Raw genomic sequence first — 26,711 nt, 5'->3', positions numbered from 1 at the left:
TCTAGGGATGAGTGTAGGGCTGGGGAAATGGCATCTGCTGTGGACCGGTTGCGACGGTATGCGAATTGCAGTGGATCAAGGTGTTCTGGGAATATGGAGGTGATGCGCTTCATGATCAACCTCTCAAAGCACTTCATTATCATAGAATTATCATAGAAGTTACAGTGCTGAAGGAGGCCATTCGGCCCATCGAGTCTGCATGGCTCTTGGAAAGAGCACCCTACCCAAGGTCAACATCTCCACCCTATCCCCATAACCCAGTAACCCCACCCAACACTGAGGGCAATTTTGGACACTAAAGGCAATTTATCATGGCCAATCCACCTAACCTGCACATCTTTGGAATGTGGGAGGAAACCGGAGCACCCGGAGGAAACCCACGCACACACGGGAAGGATGTGCAGACTCTGCACAGACAGTGACCCAAGCCGGTATCGAACCTGGGACCCTGGAGCTGTGAAGCAATTGTGCTATCCACAACGCTACCGTGCTGCCCCGAGTCAGGGCCACCGGACGGTAGTCATTGAGGCACTTTGCCTGGTTCTTCTTTGGCACTGGTATAATGGTGGTCTTCTTGAACAAGGTGGGGACCTCGGGTGGAGTCGGGACAGGTTAAAGACGTCTGCGAATACCTCTGCCAGCTGGTTCACGCAGGCTCTGAGTGCATGACCAGGGATCCCGTCCGGGCCCGTCGCCTTCCGAGGGTTCACTTTCAGGAAGGCCGATCTGACTTTGGAAACTGTGATGGTGGCTATGGGTGAGTTATGGGCTGCTGGGGCACTCGACAAGGTGCCTCCCAGGACCATCAAAACCTGTACATTCAGGTTCCAATAGCCATGGTCTCTCCCCCGACCTCGCTCCCGATCACTAGCCAACATAGTGTTTGCTAACACGATGGTCTCTGCCAGAGCCTGCTCCTCCACCCCCAAAAACAAAACCTCATCAACCCCAAAGGCCGCCTCACCCCTCCAAACCCCATCGCAACCAACCTCCGCAAACAACCAAAGTTATTCATGACACCCATCCAAGAAAAAGAACCCAGTTCTGAAAAAACAGAGGAAAAACAAAACAAAACCTTAGCCAAAAACCAAATTCAGTCCAATCCCAGGCTTTCTGCCTTCACAAACGCCTGCACCTCCATCTCGACGTAACAGTCTCTGCCGTTATGTGTGATCCTCAGCTTAGCCGGGTAGGCCACACCAAACCGCACGTTGTATTTATACAAAGCCGCCTTAGCCTGTCCGAAGGTCGTTCGCCTGCTTGCCAACTCCGCCGTCAAGTCCTGGTATATATGTATATCCTTTCATTCCCACTCTACCTCGCACTTGTGCTTCGCCCATCTCAGCTCTCTCTCCTTCACCTGGACATTATGGAAACAGATGATCACCCCCTCGGTGGCTCATTCATCCTCGGTTTCGGCCGAAGCGACCGGTGGGCTCTGTCCAACTCGTACTGGGAGGGCAGCTTTGCTATCATACCAGCAAAATATTCTGTAAGCCTTTGGCCCTCTACCCCTGGGGGTACACCCACGATCCGCAGGTTATGCCTACGCGACCTGTTCTCCAGGTCTTCAATCTTGGCTCTGAGTCCTCTGTTAATCTCCAAACCCGCTGCAGCTCCTCATCCATCGAGGTGAAATGGTCACTATGCTATGACAAGACCTCCTCAATCTCTTTAATTTTCTCCTCCTGCTCCCATACTGTTGACATTCTAACTCCTCTCTCACTGGGGCAAGGGTCTCTCCCACCCACGCTTTAAGCAAGGCCACCATCCCCATCTGATGCTTTAAAAAATATTTTGAGAACAGCCATTCGAACTCACCAACCATCACCTCCGTCATCTTCTCCGCCATAATTGGCATGGCCCCACCTGATGGACTCTCCCGCCATCTTTCCTGTTGCACCCCTCACAACGGTAGGTGGCAGTCTTTCGCTCACTGTCTTCTTCCCAAAATTCTTCTTGCCGGCATTTGCTATTCCAAAAGTGCCCTATAACACCCCACAATTCCTCACAGACAAATCTCCACCGAAAACTGGGCTAAAAAGAGAGCTCTGGCAGGAGCCACCAAACATGTGACCTCCACCTACATGCCACAATCGGAAGATCCCCGGCATTCCATTTTCCTTGCGTATCCCATGTCCTCAACAAGATAAGCACCCAGTCAATCATGCTCAATTCCAGATCCAACCTTAAAATCTGGTCATCTTTGAATGGCTTTGTTTTGGTGAATTAATTCAAGTCTGATATTCGGGTTATTCTTACGCCAGTGTTTCTCCATGTGGAGTTCTGATAATGTATCAAATTCACTACTAAAAATGCAATCTATCATTCAAATTATATGTTGTCAGGAAATAATTGTTCATTCTATCTACAAATCTTTCAGTTGTGCAGCCCTCCATGCTGGATGGATCACCAATGGCCCATTGAATGCCTGAAACAATATCTTTAATTAGTAATAATGTAAACACTTACTGAATTAAGTTGCTTCCACAACAGATTCACACCACTGTGTACTGTTTGTCGTCTCAACAAATCATAAATCCTAACATCTTACACACGTACTTTTAGTTTTACTGGGCCACTTGTATTTGTAGTGGGCTCCTCTCGAAGGACTATTAGATATTCTTTTGCTCTTGGCGTCTTTGGCCTGAACTTTCCATCACTGGAATCATTACAGGTGGGATGGAAAATTTAACAGAGCAGTAAAAGATTACTTTGGGTGGGAATATACTGTTCAGTGGTGGGCAGGACCAGAAAATCCACCCTGTCTCATGCCCAGTGGCCCAGATAAGACTCGCAATTTAGTGTCCTTTATAACAGTCACCCAATGTCGGAATTGAACCCGGGTCCCTGGTGCTGTGAGGCAGCAGTGCTAACCACTGTGCCACCATGCTGCCTTTTGCCCTGTAGATTCTATTGACATTGAGATAGAAATGTGAAGGGTGTCTTGACAATTCCAGCAGAATTCATTTTCTTAGTATTAATTTTTTCCATTATAAAATGCAATCTCCAAATTGGGAAAACAACGCAAAGGAGTCCTATAATTGCTTCTGATTCTCAGCCCCCAGAAGTGCTTACACAGTAAGAATGATTGTGGTATACATGTCCATCCCTATAGCTGCCAAACATACTGTAAATAAATGGTATTTCTCACGAGGCTACACCCTTTAAATTTGAAAATATGATTTTTAAACATACAACTAACTTGGAAAGTTTGAAATGAGACAGAACACTACTTAGAAATACAAAGTCGCTTTCGATGGTGAAGATGAAAAATCAAACAAGGCACCCTCAGGGGTGTGACGAGGGAGGTAATTCCCATTATTCAGAGACCCATCTAAACTCATCACTGTCCAAAAAAGCAACATTAAATTGCAAAGTGCTGGATATTGAAACAATGACTGCCACAGACAGACCCATAAAACACCTCTTGGAATACACAAGGGATGAAGTATATCCAGCTAAACAGCAGCCACTGCAGAGATTTGAAGAAAGCTTTCAGCAGAAGAAACTGACTGAAAGCTGGGCTCTCTTTCTTGCTATCTCATTTTTTTGGAAAAAATATATTACCAGGTTCAGAGGTCAATTTTACTAGAAATCTACCAGCCAGTTGCGATTTTATAATAATTTCAACATCTTCTATATCTGACTGTATCCACAAAACAGGCTAATCCAAATTGGCTGCAATAGTTAAAAATCTATACCTCAAGGACACTCAATTGTATAGTGTTAAAAAATTGAGACTCTATAATCCCTTATTTTTGATGCCTATGTGTGTGACATTGCAAGAAAACCTTGTTTGATTAGCTCCTTGTTACTCACGGCTTCAACAATTAAAATACATTTGGATTCGTAAAAAGCATATCCTCCCGATAAAAAACTGAAACCTTTGTTGTGACCAACTCAGGTGGTTAAATATAGGGGTCCCGCTGAAGGTGACCTCTCTGTGGCGTGTTCCCTGACTGGCGAGCCACGCAAAATGCCATAGACCCCAGCGGGACCGGGTGATCCGAATGGCAAGCTGCTTCTGCTGCTGGTAACTCGCCATGAGTGGGGGCGGGGGGGGGGGGGGGGGGGGGGGTGCAGAAAATCCCACCGAATGACTTTTAGGTATCAACACACCGAGAGGAAAACTGATTTGTTCATGAAAATGTACTTTTTTAAAAAAGCACAATAAAGAGGAATCAACCCCTCCTTGCCAGTTATTTTCAAAGCTATAATATTTTACAGTAAGGTGTCCCTAGCAACAATCTCTTGTAAATTTGGAATCCAAATATAATCGGAATTTCCTGTTTGCACAGGATACACAGGAGGCGTTCCTTGATAAATGTTAACAGTTCAGGTCATAACTGCCGAGATAACAAAGCTACTAACCTAACTGAAATCAAACATTACAGTTTTGTACTTTTGCAAATAAAGTATTCAGTGGGATTAGAGTTGATAGCCCTGGCTGAAAAGCTCGCCATAAAGCACCAGGCCGATTGTCTGCTTCTTTGGTGTAATTGGTATAACTCCACAAATCTTCACAAAAATTAAAATGCAAACTAAAATGTGTTTTCCTACGACTGACAAAAATAGAAAAGCAGCAAAGGCTTGTACGAAATAATGTTTATGCTTAAAATTAATATGTACAGAGATGAAGACAAAATTAATTTTATTCAGAATTTTTCTGACTCGCTGTTTTTCCATCATCCTAAATGTATTTCCTGTAAGCAGGGAGAATGATCACAGATAAAGTAAACAGTACAGTTACGAATTGAAATTTTTAAAATAATTTGTGCTCTCAAAAAAGGCCATGTTTTTTACAAGTCGGCGAATTGGCCAACTTTAGCAATCATAACATCAGGTATTGATATTGACATAAAAAGCCATTGATATATCTGGCATGAAAGCCGGACAGTATTAGTTTATTAATTGTTTACAGAAGACAGTCATGCAAAAAAGACATGGCTCGATCAAATAAATGTTTTAAAAAATCAATTATTTTTGGCTTAAGTAGGCTATATCCAAAACATCGGTCCTGTTGTGTGATGAGCTGTAATGGTGGTGAAACTGTATCCAAAACGTAGTCCTGTGGTATGTCATGTACTAGCAGGCAGCAGAAATGCTCTTTTATCTTTCTACAGATTGGTTATTTAAGCTGCTCCTAAGGTTCCATCTCCATGTTATCCATTGTACATTGTGGCAACTCAAAGCTGTTTACCTCCTCAAATGTAAGTTCTGTGAACATAAAAAGTAATTTTAACGTCTATTATTCACCATAATAATACTGGAGTATGCTCCATGGTTAGAAAGTCCAAGTGCTTTGCATAAAGAGTCACTTTTTGAAGTACAGTGACTCCTGTTATTTGGGAACATTTTTAAAGTGCACTTGGTGTTCTAACTCGAGGTTAGAACAAAGAAAGAGTACAAGTAAATACTGGTTGTTGAACTGTTGCTTACATTTATGCATTCTGGCATGTTCCTAAAAGCATTCTAAAATAGTCCTACAGTGAATGTCGCAAAATCTTTAATAAAAGAATGGGATCTCTCCTATTTGGGATTGTGATATTACTGAGGACTTTACAGCAATTGAGATTTACAAAGAAATTTGATCTGGGAGTATCTACTTTCAAACCTGATGACTGTTCCTGGGGTTTCCAAACATTGCCCTTTATTCCAAGAACTGTTCTCAGTACTAATTGGGATAACTAACTAACGCCATCTACTTTACTTGCACTTCCTATTCTGTAGGCAGCCTGCATCCAGGTGCAATGATTTTTTTAAAAAAAACCTTAGTTGGCCTGATGTGAATTTTCTGGCTGAAGGATTCTGTCTGGTTAGTCTACCATGACTGCAACACATACCCCATCATTGTTTTCTGAACCCAATTGGTGCACCCATTGCGATGGGTCAAATGTTAGGATGGTGCATCTTTTTCCCAAACCACCTTCCGCAACTTATTTCCTTTTGTCCTCTTGGTATCTTTTTCTGGATTCCTCACAGTGGGTAGGTAATTGTGCAATAGTGTTTTCACTGGATGGACTTGTAATCCGTCTCTGGGACCCAGCGTCACATTCCGCCATGGCAAATGGTAGAATTTGAATTCAATTTAAAAACTAAAATATGGAATTAAAAGGATCGAATGATGGCCATGAAACTCATCTGGTTCACTAATCTCCTGCTGTCTTTACCTGCTCTGACCTACCTGTGATTGCAGACTTTAAAAATAAAATGCCTTGCAAGCCAACTCAGTCCAAGGGCAATTTGGGATTGGTAAAGAATGCTGACCTACCCAACAATGCCCACATGACATGAATGTTTTTCAAATTAAATCAGTGGAGGTGGAGAAAGCGGAGTGATGTACTGAGGACATTGTAAATTATTTTCCTTTCTGACCATTTTCATCCAAGCTGACCTCCCAAACAGAGCTCCAGCAGGATTTCTCGCGAAGACATAATCGCCTGACTTGGACTTAAAATTATCCTTGGAGATTGTGGTCTCTAAAGACAACAACATGGTAAGATCCAGGCAATGCAGTTTTCACACATTTGTACTTGAGCAAAAGTAAGGGATGCTTGAGGCTGCAGAAATTCAAGAATATATTAAACATTGAAAACCATCGATCCTGGCCTCGGGTCACTGCCTGTGTGGAGTTTGCTCATTCTCCCAGTGTCTGTGTGGGTTTCACCCCCACAACCCAAAGATGTGCAAGTTAGGTGGACTGGCCACGCTAAATTGCCTCTTAATTGGAAAAGAATAATTGCGTACTCTAAATTAAAAAAAGAAAACCATAGATTTTCCTTCCTGGATACTTTTGTTGCATCAATATAACTGCTGACATTCTTAACATTGAATGTTGCAGTGAGGAGAGATGACCACTTCTAGTCCACTGCTCCTGCATGTTTCTGCCTTCCAGCTCTGTCAGGATAACTGTTTATTAGTTTTTCTCCCCTCTTTTTATCAAGACAAGGGGTTGGATTCTCCGAGTCTGGGGCTATGTCCCCACACTGGCGTGGGAATGGTGGCATTTTATGCCAGAAAAAATGGTGTAAAATGGCCACCGATTCCCCGTTTTGCTGGGGATGAGCATGGCGGCAGCGTAGAACACCCGACACTAGCTGCCGATACGGCCTGGAGAATTGCCGGGTCCGTTGCCGCGCATGCGTACGGCAGCGGCCCGCGGACCAGACCCGCGAAATAGTCCCTACCGTTGGGCAGCTCATGTGCCCCGGACCACCCCCCCCCCCCCCCCCCACAGTGCCCCAGCCCCTAATAAAGATCTCCCCCCCCCCCCACCTGCGGATTGGCCCTCCCCCCGACTGTGGTGGCTCTGGACTAAGTCCGCAGCCGCCACGCTGAGTTCCCAATGGATGAGGCCACACGTGACTGACGCCGTCAGGAATGTGGCCAGTCGGGGGCAAAGCATCAGGGGATGGGCCTCAGGCAAAGTCCTGAGGCCGTCGATACGTGCCGCAGCGTACTCTCCGAGTACATTGCTTTTGGAGAGGGAAGAGCATCACAAAAGCGGTGCCACCCCGATTTGGTCGGGAACTTTGATTCTCCGGCCGATCGCCAAACGCAATTTCGGCATCAGCGACCGGAGAATCCAGCCCAAGGACTTTATGCAAGGTACTTTAAAGTTGGAAAGGACCTATTGTGAGCCAAGGCAGTATGTGTTAAATGGCAATTCAATCACTGAGACCATTATGGGTGAGTGTTGACATCTATGAGTGTCAGATCCTCTGGTCTTTATGGCTCAACGTCTGGTGCATGTACCCACTTAAAATGGCAGAGACGTTTGCTTGCTCTTTCAATAAATGGAAAAATATTTGGGACCATCCAATTTTTAGCATTGTCAACACTTGCAATAGCTCAACTAAACTGGTGTAAAAGAATTTGAAATTTATGGAGATATGCCTACCTTTCCATTCGTCTATAGTCCGTTCCTTGTTCTCGATTGACTCATCATATGGCTCTGCTTCTGGTTCATCATCAGGATCATGGTACTGAGCAAAGTAAGGGTGAGTCAGAGCATCTGTTGCAGTTATCCTCTTATCAGTGTCAAGTATAAGCATCTTCTGAAGCAGATCTACAGCTATGAGTGGAAGGGACCAAGATGAACTATATAAAAGATTTATACAATAGCTAGATTATATTTAACCCTCATTATGGTCACATTGCAATTTACACAAGAGCTTCAAATTAATCTTGTATCGAGTGGCTTGACGAAACATTTTTGGAGGGGGTGATAAGAGCAACTTAGAGCTGGGCAGGGTTTTGCCTTTTGGTTTAGGCCCCTGAAGTTGGGATCAAATGTGGTCACAACCCCTCAGTAACCTGGCAGTGACCTTTCCCTGAATTGGCCAATTAGCGGACAGAGGGTGATCTCACCATCCCATTAAGGGGGTAGGGCGGACCCTCTTAAGCTGAAGGGCCAATAAGAAGTCTTCCAATCTGGAAGGAGCTGTGGCAGTTCGAGAGAGCCGAGGAGGGAGGGAGGGAGGACGAGGGGGGGGGGGGGGGGGGGCGGGAGGGAGGATGGGAGGGAGAGAGAGAGGACGAGAGGGGGCGGGAGTTCTTTCATTTTGAGGCATCCTTGATGCATATTTTAAAATGCCTGAATGTAAAAAGTGGTCTCACCAGCCAGGCAAGCAGCGTGTAAGAGGGAATGCCAGCCACAATGCAGCTTGCAGGTGTGACCAGGCAGGCTGGGGTCTCAGGCCCAGCTGGAGTGTGGCCTTACAGGTCTGCCACCCAAAGCTGCATCTATGCAGATGGCCTGACTGTTCCTTGATGACTCTGGGGAATTTCAGGCCAAGTGGATAATTTCAATTGGCCTCTGATACTGGGCCTGAAGGGGCAGCTAGTCCATTGGCAGCTGATTTTTCCCTAGGGAAAATGACCCAACCGCAGGATGGTGCCAGGAAACAGTAACTCCAACTGGTGGCACGGAAATTCATGCTCGCCCACCTCCATATTCACCCCAAAATTGGGGGGGGGGGGGTCAAAATTCTGCCCCTGATTTTTTCTATTCAATTACATCAGGTTTCCCCACAACTAGAAAACAAATGCTATCTCGGTCTTATCTATTCAGTGTTAAACCAGTGGCAACATCAGCAAGACATTCGGTGAATGTTACAATCGTAGAATTATAGAATTTACAGTGCAGAAGGAAGCCATTCGGCCCATCGAGTCTGCACCGGCTCTTGGAAAGAGCACCCTACCCAAGATCAACACTTCCACCCTATCCCCATAACCCAGTAACCCCACCCAACACTAAGGGCAATTTTGGACACTAAGGGCAATTTATCATGGCCAATCCACCTAACCTGCACATCTTTGGACTGTGGGAGGAAACCGGAGCACCCGGAGGAAACCCACGCACACAAGGGGAGGATGTGCAGACTCCGCACAGACAGTGACCCAAGTCGGAATCGAACCTGGGACCCTGGAGTGGTGAAGCAATTGTGCTATCCACAATGCTACCGTGCTGCCCAGGTGAACCCTCTCAAAGACCTGTTGTGTACGTCAACACCAGAACTATTCAGCCCACCATTCTGTTCTTGTGCTCAATTAAATCATTCACATTACTGCTTGGTTCAGAAAGCTTATTTTTTGTAACTTGCTCAATCGTAATATATAGTTTAGCCCCAGGTTCACAGATCTAGAGGTTAAGTAAGTCAATCCATCTCATTTTTGAAATGGAAGGGGGCAAAAGTGACACATTTTGTAGGACTGCGCCCTCCACCTTTTAAATACATCTGTACAATGTCTAAATGCTGTATTTTCTTCTGATGATTTCCATGTCTTTTGACAGCTACCTAAAACAATCTGCAAATGATAATGAGTTTTTTTTTTTTGCATGTTTCAGGAATCCTCGGGGATATTAGTTTTAAAATTTAGCGTACCCAATTCATTTTTTTCCAATTAAGGGGCAATTTAGCGTGGCCAATCCACCTACACTGTGCATCTTTTTGGGTTGTGGGGGCAAAACCCACGCAAACACGGGGAGAATGTGCAAACTCCACATGGACAGTGACCCAGAGCCGGGATCGAACCTGGGACCTCGGCGCCGTGAGGCCGCAGTGCTAAACACTGCGCCTCCGTGCTCCCTCGGTGATATGAACTCCTGCAGAGCAGATAGGGGACCTGGCATTAGACCTGTTCCATTCAGGTCTTCCAAGTGGCCACCACTGAAATAAAGAGTTTGTTTTAATTTAATATTCCTCTCAGCATCCATAGAACTTCTGCTAGCCATGCTCTGCCACATCTCCCACTGTCCCTTGCTGCCCTCCAGCACAAGATAGCCCCAGACACATTTCTACCCACTGATCTCACTTGAACAAATGTGGCACCTTTTATTATTCATCATCATACAGCAACATCACCAGCAAACTTAGCTTTGGCAGCAGTGCTGCTGCTTCCTGCAGGTGGGTTTCCCCCAAGCCAGCGGAGGGGTACAACCTCCACAGTAAAATTACTAATGGTGGTGAATAAGGTCCAGAGAAATGCAAATGTTTGTGATGCCACTTGCCAGCGGCAGTAAACACCCTATGATGTAAATGAGGCAGAATGCACAGTGCCAAGACATAGGCAAAGAAGAATGTTTCTACTCTTTGTTCTGCATAATATAAAATTTGTTCATATTCCCAGTTTGCCGTACAGTAAATTAAAGATGGCCACATTAATCTGAATGTTATGTATGGCTATTAAATTACAGCTTTGTCCAAACATGAACATTTTTCTTGATATTTAGAAGATATATATTTACTCCAGGGATATTAAACTGAAATAAAAAGAGATCGACTCCTAAAGATATATTGAATTGCAGCATTCTTTGCACGTGCTTCTTAACTGTACATTCTGTTACATTTTTGGAATTGTGTATGAAACACGTTTCATTTGATATGATTTCTGAAGGTTCATTTTCAATCCTGTAATCTGGGTGAAGTGACGAGCCCAATAGTACAGGATAAACTGCAATGATCGAGTAGATTCATTTGCAAAATTACATTTTGCACTTGTTACAGGAAAGAGGCTGTAAATCCACAAACGACATTAGTTATCCCCAGAATGTTTGCAATGTGTTTAAATGCAAAAACCTTACCTAAAGGATTGTCACCATTGAATAGCTCTTTCAAATCTCTTTGAGGCAAGTAGGGTAAAGATTCAATGTATTTTCTAGCCTGCAAAGAGTTAATCATTTGACGGGTTAAAATTTCCCAAAGTCAATCTACTATCCAATTTACCCCTTGACAATGCTACTATGAGAAATATCACAAACTTGTAACACTTCATTTTGTTTGCAGTGCTAGGAATAGAAATATTTTGGTGCTTGATTGTACAAAGTACAATATTTCATAACAAAGAACTCTTGCTACAATCGACCATGTGAGTTCTTGATGCTAATTTTTTATAAAATCCAAGCCCACTTTAATCTTGATAAAAACAAATTTCTGTGGATGCTGCAATCAGAAACAAAAACAGAATATACTGGACAATCTCAGCAGGTTTGACAGCATCTTTGGAGAGAGAAGGGAGCCAACGTTTCGAAGCTGGATGACTTGGACAAAGAGCCATCCAGACTCGAAACGTTAGCTTCTTTTTCTATCTCCAAAGATGCTGTCAGACCTGCTGAGATTGTCCAGTATTTTCTGTTTTTGTTTCTGATATCACCTTGACCGTTTGGAGAATCTGCAAAACAAATCTTAAAATTCTCAGAAATAATTTGAAAGCAGTGTTGCGAGGAGATTTTAACCTAGCCCTCCTGGCTGGAACAGGTCAGCCGTGAGTTAACATTTCCTCGAACAACTCAGTCCACAGCTGCTTCAATCATCAGTTTTCTTATTCAGTTGATAGGCCCACTGAAGCAGGCAGATGCCTCATGAAAAAACATCCATTGGTGTTCCATAATGTCCCTGACCTCGTTCCAATGTGAGACAACAGATGGCCTGCCTAGCATCAAACTGCTGAGTAAAATATTACGCATTGGTTTCAGAGGCTAGTTGGAAGTGATTGGATGCTGGTACTTGGAGCATAGGGATCTGTGCACTATTGTATTTCTTTTTTTATTCCCAAGAAATTTCTGAGCTTGGAGATTGCTCGTTTCTGATCTTTTCCTTGCTCGTCCTGAATAAGCACTCGTGTATGCCACCTCTAACTTCATTGTTTTGGAGGGAAGAAGAGTTGAAGGAAGAATAACCGCCATCAGGAGACACTTGCTTCTGACTCATCTTCCTGTTTTTCAGCAAAAACAAAACAGCTATGTCAGTAAAATGGACACAATCTCCCTTTAAGAGATGCATTCCTGCTATAAGCAGGACTCTGGAAGCCCACTGGAAATTACTGCCAGGGGTTGGCCAGGGTGCCCCTTCCTGATGTGATTGGATGGAACGCTCGCCAATAAAACGTTAACAAGGCGCAGAAGTTAAAATATCACTAGTCTGAAATTTATGAGAGTGGATATGCTTCACTCTTATTCCTCCCCCCTCCGCCCCTGAAACCCACTCTAGGTTTAAATTCACTCCATGACGTTGTTCAAGTTAATCTCCAGGAAAAGACACACATGGCTTTCCAAGGGTGACTGCTGTGTTCCTTATCGACCATTTACTGAGAAGGCCAGGTTGGAAAGGTGCTCAAGGTCACTGACGAATGCAGAGATGAGCGAAGCTCTCCTGTCCGCAATATGGAGAAAATAAATCTCATTCCAAATCCACGGTATAATTGCAAGCTTGAAGGAGGCAGGTGGGTAGAAATAAGAGATTGCATTCACTGTATCTGCTGCCGCAGCATGCTCATAAACTTTCAATGGGTGAGGTTTTGGGCAAGAAAGTTGCTGCCAATGATGCCTCTCTGTATTTTGTGCCTCAAAATTACCATTCAAAAACATATATCAGGACTGTAAGGTTTTGATGGCACAGAAGATTTAAAAGTTGTTGTGCAGCCTTTCCCAGTATTTTAACATTTATTTTTCTTCCCAATACAGGGGCAATTTAGCGTGGCCAATCCACCTACCTGAATATCTTTGGATTGTGCGGGCAAAACCCATGCAAACACAGGGAGAAGGTGCAAATGCCACACAGACAGTGAGCCAGGGCCAGTATTCGAACCTGGGTCCTTAGCTCTGTAGGCAGCAGTACTAACCACAGTGCCATCCTGCTTTTTCCAGTTTTTAACCTGCATTATAAATATATAGTTTTATTCTGACATTATTGGTATCACTCACTAAATTTAGTGGTAATTTCAGTTTATTTTGTTTTGGCGCCATTTCAACTGGACAGCTTGGTTGTACCATTAATAATTAATAATATTTATTGTCACAAGTAGGCTTGCATTAACACTGCAATGAAGTTACTGTGAAAAGCCCCTAGTCGCCACATTCTGACGCCTATTCTGGTACACAGAGGGAAAATTCAGAATATCCAATTCACCTAACAGCACGTCTTTCGTGACTTGTGGGAGGAAACTGGAGCACCCGGAGAATCCCTCTCTGTATTAGTGCTAGTTAAAGGAAGAGAAGGAGCAAAGAATGAATGCATACAGGTGAAGTAGTGTGTACACCACAATTTAATGTAGTACACTACAATTTAAACCCCCATGTATCCATTGATAGGTGCTTGCTTTGCACTTCCAGCCAGGAAGAACTCCCAAAAATTGCTTATTGATTATAGAAGTGCGGATCTGACACCTGAATTAAGTGGGTCGTATTTACTATCACTTTCCAGTAATATGCAGGGTCCTCGAGCTGACTCATTGAACAGGGCCCGGGCAAGGCAAACACTTTCCTGATTGTCTCCCATAATTCTATTACTGTGGCAAATGTTTCATTACCAGTTGAGTCCAGAACAATACGTGCCAGTGACCACCAAGAAGGGGTTGAGATTCTGTTTAAATAAATTAGTATTTTTCAGTAGTGCTGCACTTGGTCCATAAAGAGTTTTTTAAATTAAAATATGTAATTGTGATGGAGCAGCAATTGAAAAAAAATGAAAATCGCTTATTGTCACAAGTAGGCTTCAATGAAGTTACTGTGAAAAGCCCCTAGTCGCCACATTGCGGCGCCTGTTCGGGGAGGCTGTTACGGGAATTGAACCGTGCTGCTGGCCTGAAGTATTTTCAGTGAAGATATGGAGTTTGGGGAATGGCATGGGTCTGGCTGTGTGGCTTTGTTCTAGCATGGTCACTGTGGGACTAATGTGCGGCGGTATAGATTAAAAATGTTAAGCTGAAACTATGAGCTCCGATATAGATTGTATCTAATGAAATTTACAGAGCGAGGGTCAAAATTATCACATTTGTTGATGGTGCATGGCCCAGAAAACATTGAGAACAATTACTTCCAAGGCCAATTTACTCAGTTCATGTGTGTGGCAGGAAAATCTGACCACGCTTTGGGTTAATGATGGAAAATCATGGTTTTCCAATATGTGCAGAAAGACTCTCCAGCAGCAGCAAGAATCTTGCACTGGATTCCTTTGTTTCAAACACTGCTTTGTACAATATTTTGGCAAAAATGTATATGGTGTTTTTGATATGGGTGGCCACACATTGCCATTAATTTCCCCGGAAACCTCAAAGGTGCAAGTGGAATTCCATGGTTCTTCAACCAAAACCACACAGTATGATTTGCAGGATAATAACAGATTTTAAAGTAACATGAGCCTTGGCCATGTTTTGGTAACCTCTTCCTGGCCTGGGAGGTGAAACGGACTCTAAATAAACAGTAAATCTGGGTTTACTCATTGCATATACTGTTTGGGGTGGGGGGGGATTTAGTTTCATAGAATCCTTAAAGTGCAGGTGGTCATCATTTGGCCCATTGAGCCTGCAACAGCCCTCTGAAAGAGCACCCTACCTAGGCATATTCCCCTGTCCTATTATCGTTTCCCCATAACTCCACCTAACCTGCACATCTTTGGACACTAATGGGGAGTTTTTAGCATGGCCAATCCATCTAACCTGCATATCTTTGGACTGTGGGAGTTTAAAGGTATTTTCTAGAGGCAAGTTCACAGAGGTGAAGGGTTTTGTTATTAAAGATTCTTTCATGGGATGTGTGCGGTACGTGCAATGCCAGTATTTGTTGTCCATCCCTAATTGCCTTTGAACTGAGTGGATTGCTCGGTCATTTCGGGTGGCAGTTAACAGCCTACAATATTGCTGTAGATCGGGAGTCACATGTAGGCCAGACCAGCTAAGGACAGCAGATTTTCTTCCCTAAATGACATTAGTGAACCAAATAGGTTTGTGCGACAATTGATTTATATTTTCCAGCGACTAGCCTTCAATTCCAGATTTCTTTATTGAAAAGAGTTCTCCCAGTGAGCCAGAGAGAAGACAGAGCCAGGAGTGAGACACAGCAAAGAGTGAGTTTGGGAATTTGAATTGAATTAAATTGAATCAGTAAGGCAGCTCCTTTTAAATTTCAGGAGTTTAAATTAATTTATATTAAGCTAGTATTGTGCAGTGTAGGTTAACAAGGGCTGTCCCACTCACATAACTGGTTGGCAGTTAAGTGTCAGTCACTTTAATCTACTTTGATCTGAAAGCAGGTGGGGGAGGGGAGTCAATTCAGGACAGTTTAAAAAGAGCCACTTGTAAACTCACTCCCAGTGAGTTCTCCCAGTGAGCCAGAGAGAAGACCGAGCCAGGAGTGAGACACAGCAAAGAGTGAGTTTGGGAATTTGAATCGAGGTGGGAATTCGAAGCTGGGTGGGGAGTCCCTGGTAAGTGACTGGTAAGTAGTGTTTCTGTTTCTTTTCATTGGTATATTTATTTATTTTTTTCTTCATTGTTTATTTGTTTATTTAAATTTTTTTGGGGCGAAATTGAAATTGTTGAAGTTAACCGAAGGTTTAAGACATGGCAGGAGATCTCAGACCCGTGTCATGCTCCTCGTGTGCGATGTGGGAGTTCAGGGACACGTCCACTGTCCCTGGCTCCTTCATGTGCATGAAGTGTGTCCAGTTGCAGCTCTTGTTAGACCGCTTGACGGCTCTGGAGCTGCGGATGGACTCACTTTGGAGCGTCCGCGATGCTGAGGACGTCGTGGATAGCACGTTTAGCGAGTTGGTCACACCGCAGGTGAAAGGTACTGAGGGAGATAGTAAATGGGTGACCAAAAGACAGAGCAAGAGTAGGAAGGCAGTGCAGGTGTCCTCTGCGGTCATCTCCCTGCAAAACAGATATACCGCTTTGGATACTGTTGAGGGAGATGGCTCACCAGGGGAAGGTGGCAGCAGCCAGGTTCATGGCACCGTGGCTGGCTCTGCTGCGCAGCTGGGCAGGAAGAAGAATGGCAGGGCTATAGTGATAGGGGACTCAATTGTAAGGGGAATAGACAGGCGGTTCTGCGGACGAAATTGAGACTCCAGGATGGTATGTTGCCTCCCTGGTGCAAGGGTCAAGGATGTCTCGGAGCGGCTGCAGGACATTCTGGGGGAGGGTGAACAGCCAGCTGTCGTGGTGCACATAGGCACCAACGATATAGGTAAAAAACGGGACGAGGTCCTACAAGCTGAATTTAGGGAGCTAGGAGTTAAACTAAAAAGTAGGACCTCAAAGGTAGTAATCTCAGGATTGCTACCAGTGCCACGAGCTAGTCAGAGTAGGAATGTCAGGATAGAGAGGATGAATATGTGGCTCGAGAGATGGTGCAAGAGGGAGGGATTCAAATTCCTGGGACATTGGAACCGACTCTGGGGGAGGTGGGACCAGTACAAACCGGACGGTCTGCACCTGGGCAGGACTGGAACCGATGTCCTAGGGGGGGTGTTTGCTAGAGCTGTTGGGGAGAGTTTAAACTAATGTGGCAGGGGGATGGGAACCGATGCAGGAAGTTGGAAGGTAGTAAAACAGGGACAGAAATACAAGGCAGTAAGGGGGAAAGTGTAAGACAGAGAAGCCATAGTCAAAAATCAAAAAGGGCGACAGTACAAGGTACAGTGACTGAGGGGAGCTCAGTGAATAGGACCAGGAATACTAAAAGAAATAAAACGGGAAGTGAAAACATTAATGGTAAGCGATGCGGCAGGTTGTTACAGGAAGATGTGGGTTCGACGACAAGGAAAATTAGGAGAAAGGTTAAGAGGAAATATAACTTAGGAGAGGTTACTGATCGAGGTGTTAAGATTCAGAACAGAGGTAAAAAAGCCAACATAAGTGTACTTTACCTGAATGCTCGTAGTATTCGCAATAAGGTAAATGAGTTGATGGCACAAATCATCGTGAATGACTATGATTTAGTGGCCATTACTGAAACATGGTTTCAGGATGGTCACGACTGGGAGTTAAACATCCGAGGGTATCAAACTTTTCGGAAGGACGGAGTGGATGGTAAGGGAGGTGGTGTAGCTCTGTTATTTAAGGATGACATCCGGGCAACAGTAAGGGATGACATCGGTGCTATGGAGGATAAGGTTGAATCCATTTGGGTGGAAATCAGGAATAGTAAGGCGAAAAAGTCACTGATCGGAGTAATCTATAGGCCACCAAATAGTAACATTATGGTGGGGCAAGCAATAAACAAAGAAATAACAGATGCATGTAGAAATGGTACAGCAGTTATCATGGGGAATTTTAATCTACATGTTGATTGGTTTAACCAGGTCGGTCAAGGCAGCCTTGAGGAGGAGTTTATAGAATGTATCCGCGATAGTTTCCTCGAACAGTATGTAATGGAACCTACGAGGGAACAAGCGGTCCTAGATCTGGTCCTGTGTAATGAGACAGGAGTGATTCAGGATCTCATAGTTAGGGATCCTCTCGGAAGGAGCGATCACAATATGGTGGAATTTAAAATACAGATGGAGGGTGAGAAGGTAAAATCAAGCACTAGTGTTTTGTGCTTAAACAAAGGAGATTTCAATGGGATGAGAGAAGAACTAGCTAAGGTAGACTGGGAGCAAAGACTTTATGGTGAAACAGTGGAGAACCTTCCAAGTGATTTTTCAGTGCCCAGCAAAGGTTTATACCAACAAAAAGGAAGGACGGTAAAAAGAAGGAAAATCGACCGTGGATTTCTAAGGAAATAAGGGAGAGTATCAAATTGAAGGAAAAAATATACAAAGTAGCAAAGATCAGTGGGAGACTAGAGGACTGGGAAATCTTTAGGGGGCAACAGAAAGCTACTAAAAAAGCTATAAAGAAGAGTAAGATAGATTATGAGAGTAAACTTGCTCAGAATATAAAAACAGATAGTAAAAGTTTCTACAAATACATAACAAAAAAGAGTGGCTAAGGTAAATATTGGTCCTTTAGAGGATGAGAAGGGAGATTTAATAATGGGAGATGAGGAAATGGCTGAGGAACTGAACAGGTTTTTTGGGTCGGTCTTCACAGTGGAAGACACAAATAACATGCCAGTGACTGATGGAAATGAGGCTATGACAGGTGAGGACCTTGAGAGGATTGATATCACCAAGGAGGTAGTGATGGGCAAGCTAATGGGGCTGAAGGTAGACAAGTCTCCTGGCCCTGATGGAATGCATCCCAGAGTGCTAAAAGAGATGGCTAGGGAAATTGCAAATGCACTAGTGATAATTTACCAAAATTCACTAGACTCTGGGGTGGTCCCGGCGGATTGGACATTAGCACACGTGACACCACTGTTTAAAAAAGGAGGTAGGCAGAAAGTGGGTAATTATAGGCCAGTGAGCTTAACTTCGGTAGTAGGGAAGATGCTGGAATCTATCACCAAGGAAGAAATAGCGAGGCATGTGGATGGAAATTGTCCCATTGGACAGACGCAGCATGGGTTCATAAAGGGCAGGTCGTGCCTAACTAATTTAGTGGAATTTTTTGAGGACATTAACAGTGCGGTAGATAACGGGGAGCCAATGGATGTGGTATATCTGGATTTCCAGAAAGCCTTTGACAAGGTGCCACACAAAAGGTTGTTGCATAAGATAAAGATGCATGGCATTAAGGGGAAAGTAGGAGCATGGATAGAGGATTGGTTAATTAATAGAAAGCAAAGAGTGGGGATTAATGGGTGTTTCTCTGGTTGGCAATCAGTAGCTAGTGGTGTCCCTCAGGGATCAGTGTTGGGCCCACAACTATTCACAATTTACATAGATGATTTGGAGTTGGGGACCAAGGGCAATGTGTCCAAGTTTGCAGACGACACTAAGATAAGTGGTAAAGCAAAAAGTGCAGAGGATACTGGAAGTCTGCAGAGGGATTTGGACAGGCTAAGTGAATGGGCTAGGGTCTGGCAGATGGAATACAATGTTGACAAATGTGAGGTTATCCATTTTGGTAAGAATAAGGGCAAAAGGGATTATTATTTAAATGATAAAAAATTAAAACATGCTGCTGTGCAGAGAGATCTGGGTGTGCTCGTGCATGAGTCGCAGAAAGTTGGTTTTCAGGTGCAACAGGGAATTAAGAAGGCAAATGGAATTTTGTCCTTCATTGCTAGAGGGATGGAGTTTAAGACTAGGGAGGTTATGCTGCAATTGTATAAGGTGTTAGTGAGGCCACACCTGGAGTATTGTGTTCAGTTTTGGTCTCCTTACTTGAGAAAGGACGTACTGGCACTGGAGGGTGTGCAGAGGAGATTCACTAGGTTAATCCCAGAGCTGAAGGGGTTGGATTACGAGGAGAGGTTGAGTAGACTGGGACTGTACTCGTTGGAATTTAGAAGGATGAGGGGGGATCTTATAGAAACATAAGATTATGAGGGGAATAGATAGGATAGATGCAGGCAGGTTGTTTCCACTGGTGGGTGAAAGCAGAACTAGGGGGCATAGCCTCAAAATAAGGGGAAGTAGATTTAGGACTGAGTTTAGGAGGAACTTCTTCACCCAAAGGGTTGTGAATCTATGGAATTCCTTGCCCAGTGAAGCAGTAGAGGCTCCTTCATTAAATGTTTTTAAGATAAAGATAGATAGTTTTTTGAAGAATAAAGGGATTAAGGGTTATGGTGTTCGGGCCGGAAAGTGGAGCTGAGTCCACAAAAGATCAGCCATGATCTCATTGAATGGCGGAGCAGGCTCGAGGGGCCAGATGGCCTACTCCTGCTCCTCGTTCTTATGTTCTTATGTTCTTATGAATCTGAATTCCACTAGTCGTAGCGATGGTGGAATTTGGACCCATGCACCCCAGAGAATTAGCCTGGGCCTTTAGATTACTAGTCCAGTGCCATTATGACTATGCCACCATCTCCATCTTACAGCGCTGATTCAGATGGGAAACATTGATGTGCCCTTGTAGCTACCAGGGACCAGCCCAACCAAGCACTCAATGGCCACAACCTGGGATGGAGTTTCTGCTTTCCCAATGAAGTGGAATTCTGGAATTTTAGGTCCATGGGCTTCTAAAAATTGATTTGTTACACGAAGATCTTGAAATTCAGATCAGAATTTGAGCTTGGGAAATCCTAAATTGTCACGGTGCCATCATTTGTTTCTCAGTAGCCACTAAACAACTTTAGAATTCACATTGTTGGCTCGTTGAGAAGTGAAGGATTTGTTAACGAGCTGCAGGTCAATTTTCTTTGATGTTGACTTAGAATTTGATACCTCATATTATTTCCATATAAATATTCATGTGGAAACAAGTCCACATGTTCGAAACAAAATCCAGGATAAAATTTTAATGGTGTTTAGAATAACTAAGATCACTCATGTTTATACAAGCCTTGGGGTCAACATGTTTGGAATAATTAATACATCATATCATACTGAAACATAAAATTTGAAGAAAAGCAGGCCACAAATAAAATGACTTGGAGGAAATGGGCAAGTCTCCAACGAAGTCTGTCTACTGACCCAATTGATACACCGTGCTTAGTGACCTCCACTGACGCCCGGTTAAACGATGCCTTGATTTATAAAATATTCATTCTTGCTTTCAAATTCCTCCATGGCCTGGAGCCCTCCTACCCCTGCAGCCCTATGAGATATCTTTCTTCTTCTAATCCCCGCCTCTTGAGTTTCCCTGATTTTAATCGCTCCTTCGTTGATGGTCATGCCTTCAGCTGCCTAGGCCCTAATCTCTGGAATTTAAGTCTCTCTACATCACTTTCTTCCTTTAAGACAGTTGTTTAAAAATGACCTCTTTGACCAAACGTTTGACCAACAGCCTTAATATTATCTTCTGTGGAGCTGTCTCATATTTTGCCCTTTTGAAGCACCTTGGGATACATGGTTTATTATGCTAAAGGTGCTGTATAAATATAAATTGTTATTGTGTGATGAATATTTATTTCCTGGTCATTCATCAAGTATCTCTCATATTTTCCTGCAAATTGGCTCAATTCAATCTCCACTGAATTAATCTCCTTTTCACAAAGTTTCTTCTTCCTTTTCTCAATTTCATCTGTCCATTTTTATTGCTTCCCAATTTTTGTTCCTTCGTTCCTGCCACACTATTTGTTCTTTGTATTTGTCCATTAATGTTTCCATTTGCATGCTATTCTTTCTGTGCTAATCCTTTGCTGCCAGAGCTCCATCTTCCCCCATCTGGTAATACAATAAAAAAGGTCAATAGATAAATCGTTGGGTTCCTTTCCTGGCTCCCTAACCACAACCGGTGACCCTGGGATTTGCAAAACACGAACCAACATAATTGGGTAGCCATCCTTTTTCAGTTGCTGTGTGACTATTTTATTTAATTCATTTAAAATGTAAAACTTTAACTTTACAATTTGACATGAAAGTGAATCTCCCAAATTTTATGTCCCAGTATTATTTTGCATTTCTTACAGAATGATGTTTTCAAGCCAGTTCTTCACTTGACATATTGTGCGGGATTTACCGGCTGTTCACGCCGGCGGCATGTCACACGCTGGTGCACGGGTTTCCCGGCAACGAGGGGTGCGGAAAACCCTGTCGACAATGGCGGGGTCGGCAAATCCCGCTGGTGGGCAGTTTCCCCTGCCAAAAAACACGCGGTGGGTTGGGGGGTAAATCCCACCCATTACCTTATCTCAAATTATTGTACAGGGGTCATTTTTAGATCGCATCAGTGGTTTATTTATGGGATGCTGAGAATTGGAAAACACTACTACTAACAAAGAAGTATTGGATATAACATTATTGCAGAATCAAGTTACAATAAACCAAATAGATTCACAATCATGTGATGTCTGGCTAATTCAATTTCTGGGTAATTGTTGTCCGACCAATTTTTTTTTTTAAATTACAAATTTCTCATTTTACTTTCAAGTAACCCTAAACTCAGGATTTTCCTCCAGCTGTATCAGCAGATCATTACTATGTTCAGTGCTGCTGCGTGATTAACCTAGGATGAAACTCAGTGACATGACTTCTGTTCCCATCCACAGGTGTGGATGGATGCTTTTACTACAAAATCGAACGCATGCAGCAATCGGGCTGTTTAGCACAGGGCTAAATCGCTGGCTTTGAAAGCAGACCAAGGCAGGCCAGCAGCACGGTTCAATTCCCGTAACAGCCTCCCCGAAATGTGGCGACTAGGGGCTTTTCACAGTAACTTCATTTGAAGCCTACTTGTGACAATAAGCGATTTTCATTTCATTCATTTTATGTCCATAAATGGATGAAAAACCATGGGCTGTGTGTGCCAGAAGGTTGAGAGGCTGCGGGAAGCACTAGTGGAGTAACTGATTAAACTGGAGACCATGTGAACATTTAAGAATTTGTTTGACAGGCAATTGAGGGAAATGGGGGGTGGGGGGGGATAAAGTAATTTGCAAATAAAGTGGGCATATGGGTTAGGGTGACTGTTGAATAGAGGATAAACAACAGGGGCTGGTTGGGCCGATGGCCTGTGATAATTTCAACGTAATTCCATGTAACATCAGCTCAGAGTTTATGATGGATTAGCCCTTCTGCACTGTAGAGATTCTGTGATTTCAGCCATGCCAGTATTAGGGCATTACAATTAGTTTCAGCAACCCCTGATAAGAACATAGAAAATAGTGACCCAAGCCGGAATCAAACCTGGAGATGGAATAACTATCTGGGTTCCTGCGGCTGATTACTCCTCCGAATATTTCTGCCGGGAGTGCTTATGACCGGAAGAGCTTGGTTACGATAGCTTGTGTTTAGGACGGCATGGTGGCATAGTGGTTAACACTGCTGCCTCACAGCGCCAGGGACCTGGGTTCAATTCCGGCCTTGGGTGACTGTCTGTACGGAGTTTACACTTTCTCCCTGTGTCTGTGTGGGTTTCCTCTGGGTGCTCCGGATTCCTCCCACAGTCAGATGTGCAGGTTAGGTGATTTGACCATGCTGAATTGCCTTAGTGTTCAAAAGGTTAGGTGGGGTTACTGAGTTACGGGGATAGGGTGGAGGTGTGGGCCAAGGTAGGGTGCTCTTTCCAAGAGTCAGTGCAGACTCGATGGGCCAAATGGCCTCCTTCTGCACTGTAGGCATTCTATGGTTCTATGAATAGCCTATTAACACACACTACTTTTTTTTAATAAACATTGAGGTATTTTATTGGTTTGACAACAACAACAAAATAAACAATGTACATGAATCTATAAACATAGTGCAAAAGCATTCTTCCTCCCTTACAGGTCCCACCTTTGTTAACCCCCTACTCTGAACTAAACTAACCCCTCCCCCTTCTGCTGCGATTCATTTTCCAAAGAAGTCGACGAACGGTTGCCACTTCCGGGCGAACCCTGACATTGACCCTTTCAAGGCGAACTTGATTTTCTCCAAACAGAGAAAGCTAGCCATGTCAGATAGCCAGGTCTCCTTCTTCGGAGGCTTTGAGTCCCTCCAAGCTAATAATAAACGTCTCCGGGCTACCAGGGAAGCAAAGACCAGAACGTCTGCCTCTTTCTCCTCCTGGATTCCCGGATCTTCCGACACCCCGAAAATCGGCACCTCTGGATTCGGTGCTACCCTTGTTTTATCTGCAAACCTCTGCCAGAATCCCCTAAGTTTTGGACATGTCCAGAACATGTGGACATGGTTCGCTGGCCCTCCCGCACACTTTGCACACCTATCTTCTACCCCAAAGAACCTGCTCATCTGAGCCACTGTCATGTGGGCCCGGTGAACAACCTAGAACTGTATCAGGCTGAGCCTGGCACATGTTCTGGACGCGTTGACTCTACTCAACGCGTCCGCCCATAGACCACCCTCTATCTCTCCTCCCTACTCCTCTTCCTACTTGCGCTTCAGCTCCTCAGTCTGCGTCTCCTCTGACCCCATTTCCTTGCAAATGTCAGAGACCTTCCCTTATAAGACCCACCCTCTGGAAACTACCCTGTCCTGAATCCCCCTTGGTGGTAGGAGCGGGAAGGTTGAAACATGCCTACATAGGAAGTCCTGTAGGTACCTGAATTTGTTTCCCCTCGCCAATCCAAATTTCTCCTCCAGCTAGGAAAGCTCCCCACTATAAACATATTCCCCATCCTCTCAATCACTGCTCTCTGCCATCTCCGAAAACTCCCGCCCATCCTTCCCGGGGCAAACCGGTGATTATTACAGATTGGAGACCAAACCGATGCTCCCTCTGCTCCCACATGCCTCCTCCATTGCCCCCAAACAGGGCCGCCACCACCACGGGGCTGGTGGAGTACCGTGCCGGCAGGAACGGCAGAGGCGCCGTTATCAATGTCCCGAAGCTGGTGCCCTTACATGAAGCCGCCTCCATACGCTCCCCCCACCACCCACTTCCTGATCATGGCTATATTCGTCGCCCAATAGTAGTCACTGAAGTTTGGCAGCGCCAGCCGGCCCTCTCCCCGGCTCCACTCAAGCATCCCCCTCTTTACTCGCGGGGTCTTGCCCGCCCATACGAAGCCAGTGATCACTTTGTTGACCTGTTTAAAAAAGGACCGCGGAATAAAGATGGGGAGACATTGAAACACAAACAAGAATCTCGGGAGGACCGTCATCTTCACTGTCTGCACCCTCCCAGCTAGTGACAACCGGAGCGTGTCCCACCTCTGAAAATCGTCCTTCATTTGGTCTACTAGTCGGGCCAGATTTAGCTTGTGCAGCCGTTCCCATTCCCGCGCCACCTGGATGCCTAGATACCGAAAGCTTCCCCCTACCACTCTAAACGGCAGCTCCCCTGGACTGCAAACATCTCATTTTTCCCCATATTTAGTTGATACCCCGAAAACCGGCCAAATTCCTGCAGAATCCTCATGATCTCTTCCATCCCCTATGCTGGGTCCGATACATACAGAAGCAGGTCGTCTGCGTAAAGCGAGACTCTTGTGTTCCACCGCCCCCCGGACCAGCCCCTTGAGGCTTTCAGTGCAATTGCCAGCGGCTCTATGGCTAACGCGAACAGCAGTGGGGAGAGGGGGCATCCCTGTCTCGTCCCCCGATGCAGCCTAAAATAGTCCGATGTTGTCCTATTCATCCGTACGCTCGCCACAGGTGCCTGATACAGCAACCTGACCCAGTCAATAAAGCCCCGCCCAAATCCGAACCGTCCCAGTACCTCCCACAGATATTCCCATTCTACTCGATCAAAGGGCTTCTCTGCGTCCATTGCGGCCACTACCTCCACCTCCCTACCTTCCGGGGGGCATCATGATCACGTTTAATAGCCTTCCTACATTGGCCACCAACTGCCTTCCCTTAACAAACCCCGTCTGGTCCTCCTCAATAATGTCCGGAACAGGATCCTCAATCCTGGAGGACAAAGTTTTGGCCAGCAGTTTGGCGTCCACATTCAATAGGATATCGACCTGTAGGACCCACGCAGCTCCGGGGTCTCGTCCCGCTTCAGGATCAGCAAAATTGTGGCCTGTGACATCGTTGGGGGAAGCACCCCTCTCTCCCTTGCCTCATTGAATGTCCTCATCAACAACGGCCCCAATAGCCCAGAGAACTTTTTATAGAACTCCACTGGGTACCCGTCCAGCCCCGGGGCTTTACCCGACTGCATGGCCTTCAGATTAACACACATTTCTAAGGACGACATGTGAACATGGACCTCTTAGTTTTCACAATTATCCTGGAACTATAATACACCAAAGTAGTCAATAAACAAAAAATGGAAGCAAAGCAAAGGGCAGAACCTCATCAGAAACTTTACTTTCCACTCCAATACCTCAAAACTATATATGGAGATAAACAACTTGCTTATTAAACATAGTTACTGTGAGGATCAAACATTCACTTACATGTTCTGAAGATATTTTCTTTAATAATTCAGTACTGGGTGTTCCAACAACTTCCATTATTCGCTTCAGTTGATCAATATCTGTGCCATTATAGGAAAATATAGAGGAGAAAAGAGAATCTTCTTGTTGAAAAGTCACAGTCTTGCTCTGAAGCCTAATCTATACTCATGTTAGATTGAAAAACCCTTCTAAACTTCTTGCCTAGAGAAAGCAAGGGTGGTCAAATTCACACTCCAACTATTAACAGTGTTAATTGAAAACGAGGGAAGAGTTTTGTGTATATCAAGAATATTAATGCTGCGAAGTGTTACCAGTTCTCACCTTTCATACCCAACCCTTGATTAGTGTCAGTCCAAGTAGGTGAAAAACTCCACTTCTCCACTATTGCCCTCATGGTCTAACTTGAGCTTCATTTTCCAACTCTGCAGCCATGGCCCGGAGTTCCAATGGGTCCGAGCACCATGTTGAGAAACTGCCTCACAAGCAAAACAATCTGCACATGGATCAGAGCCAATCCACCTCACCTGCACAGCACTGGACTGTGGGAGGAGACCGGAGCACGCGGAGGAAATCCACACAGACACGGGGAGAACGTGCAAACTCCACACAGTCACCCAAGTCCGGAATTGAACCTGGGTCCCTG

The 26,711-nt window shown here is 44.6% G+C and overlaps 1 protein-coding gene and 1 long non-coding RNA gene across 7 annotated transcripts in view; one reads left to right on the top strand and one right to left on the bottom strand.

Moving 5' to 3' along the window:
- The window catches only part of LOC140387981 (uncharacterized), a 137,335-nt gene that overhangs the window by 84,553 nt on the left and 26,071 nt on the right, over positions 1 to 26,711 (top strand). The window lies entirely within an intron of this gene.
- Positions 4,594 to 26,711, bottom strand: part of LOC140387979 (mitogen-activated protein kinase 11-like) — an 84,378-nt gene continuing 62,260 nt past the window's right edge. For 5 of the 6 annotated variants that reach the window (XM_072471404.1, XM_072471401.1, XM_072471403.1 and 2 more), the window contains 4 exons: positions 26,069 to 26,148; positions 11,090 to 11,168; positions 7,904 to 8,077; positions 4,594 to 5,220 (listed from right to left, as the gene is read on the bottom strand). In XM_072471404.1, the coding sequence (XP_072327505.1) occupies positions 5,147 to 5,220; positions 7,904 to 8,077; positions 11,090 to 11,168; positions 26,069 to 26,148 (407 nt within the window). In that variant the 3' untranslated portion in view covers positions 4,594 to 5,146. The remainder of the gene's footprint in view (positions 5,221 to 7,903; positions 8,078 to 11,089; positions 11,169 to 26,068; positions 26,149 to 26,711) is intronic. The other variant, XR_011934042.1, reaches the window with a different exon arrangement.

This window comes from Scyliorhinus torazame, chromosome 13, assembly GCF_047496885.1.
Source record: "Scyliorhinus torazame isolate Kashiwa2021f chromosome 13, sScyTor2.1, whole genome shotgun sequence".
NCBI classification, from domain to species: Eukaryota; Metazoa; Chordata; class Chondrichthyes; order Carcharhiniformes; family Scyliorhinidae; genus Scyliorhinus; species Scyliorhinus torazame.
This window is presented reverse-complemented; position numbering and strand designations above follow the sequence as displayed.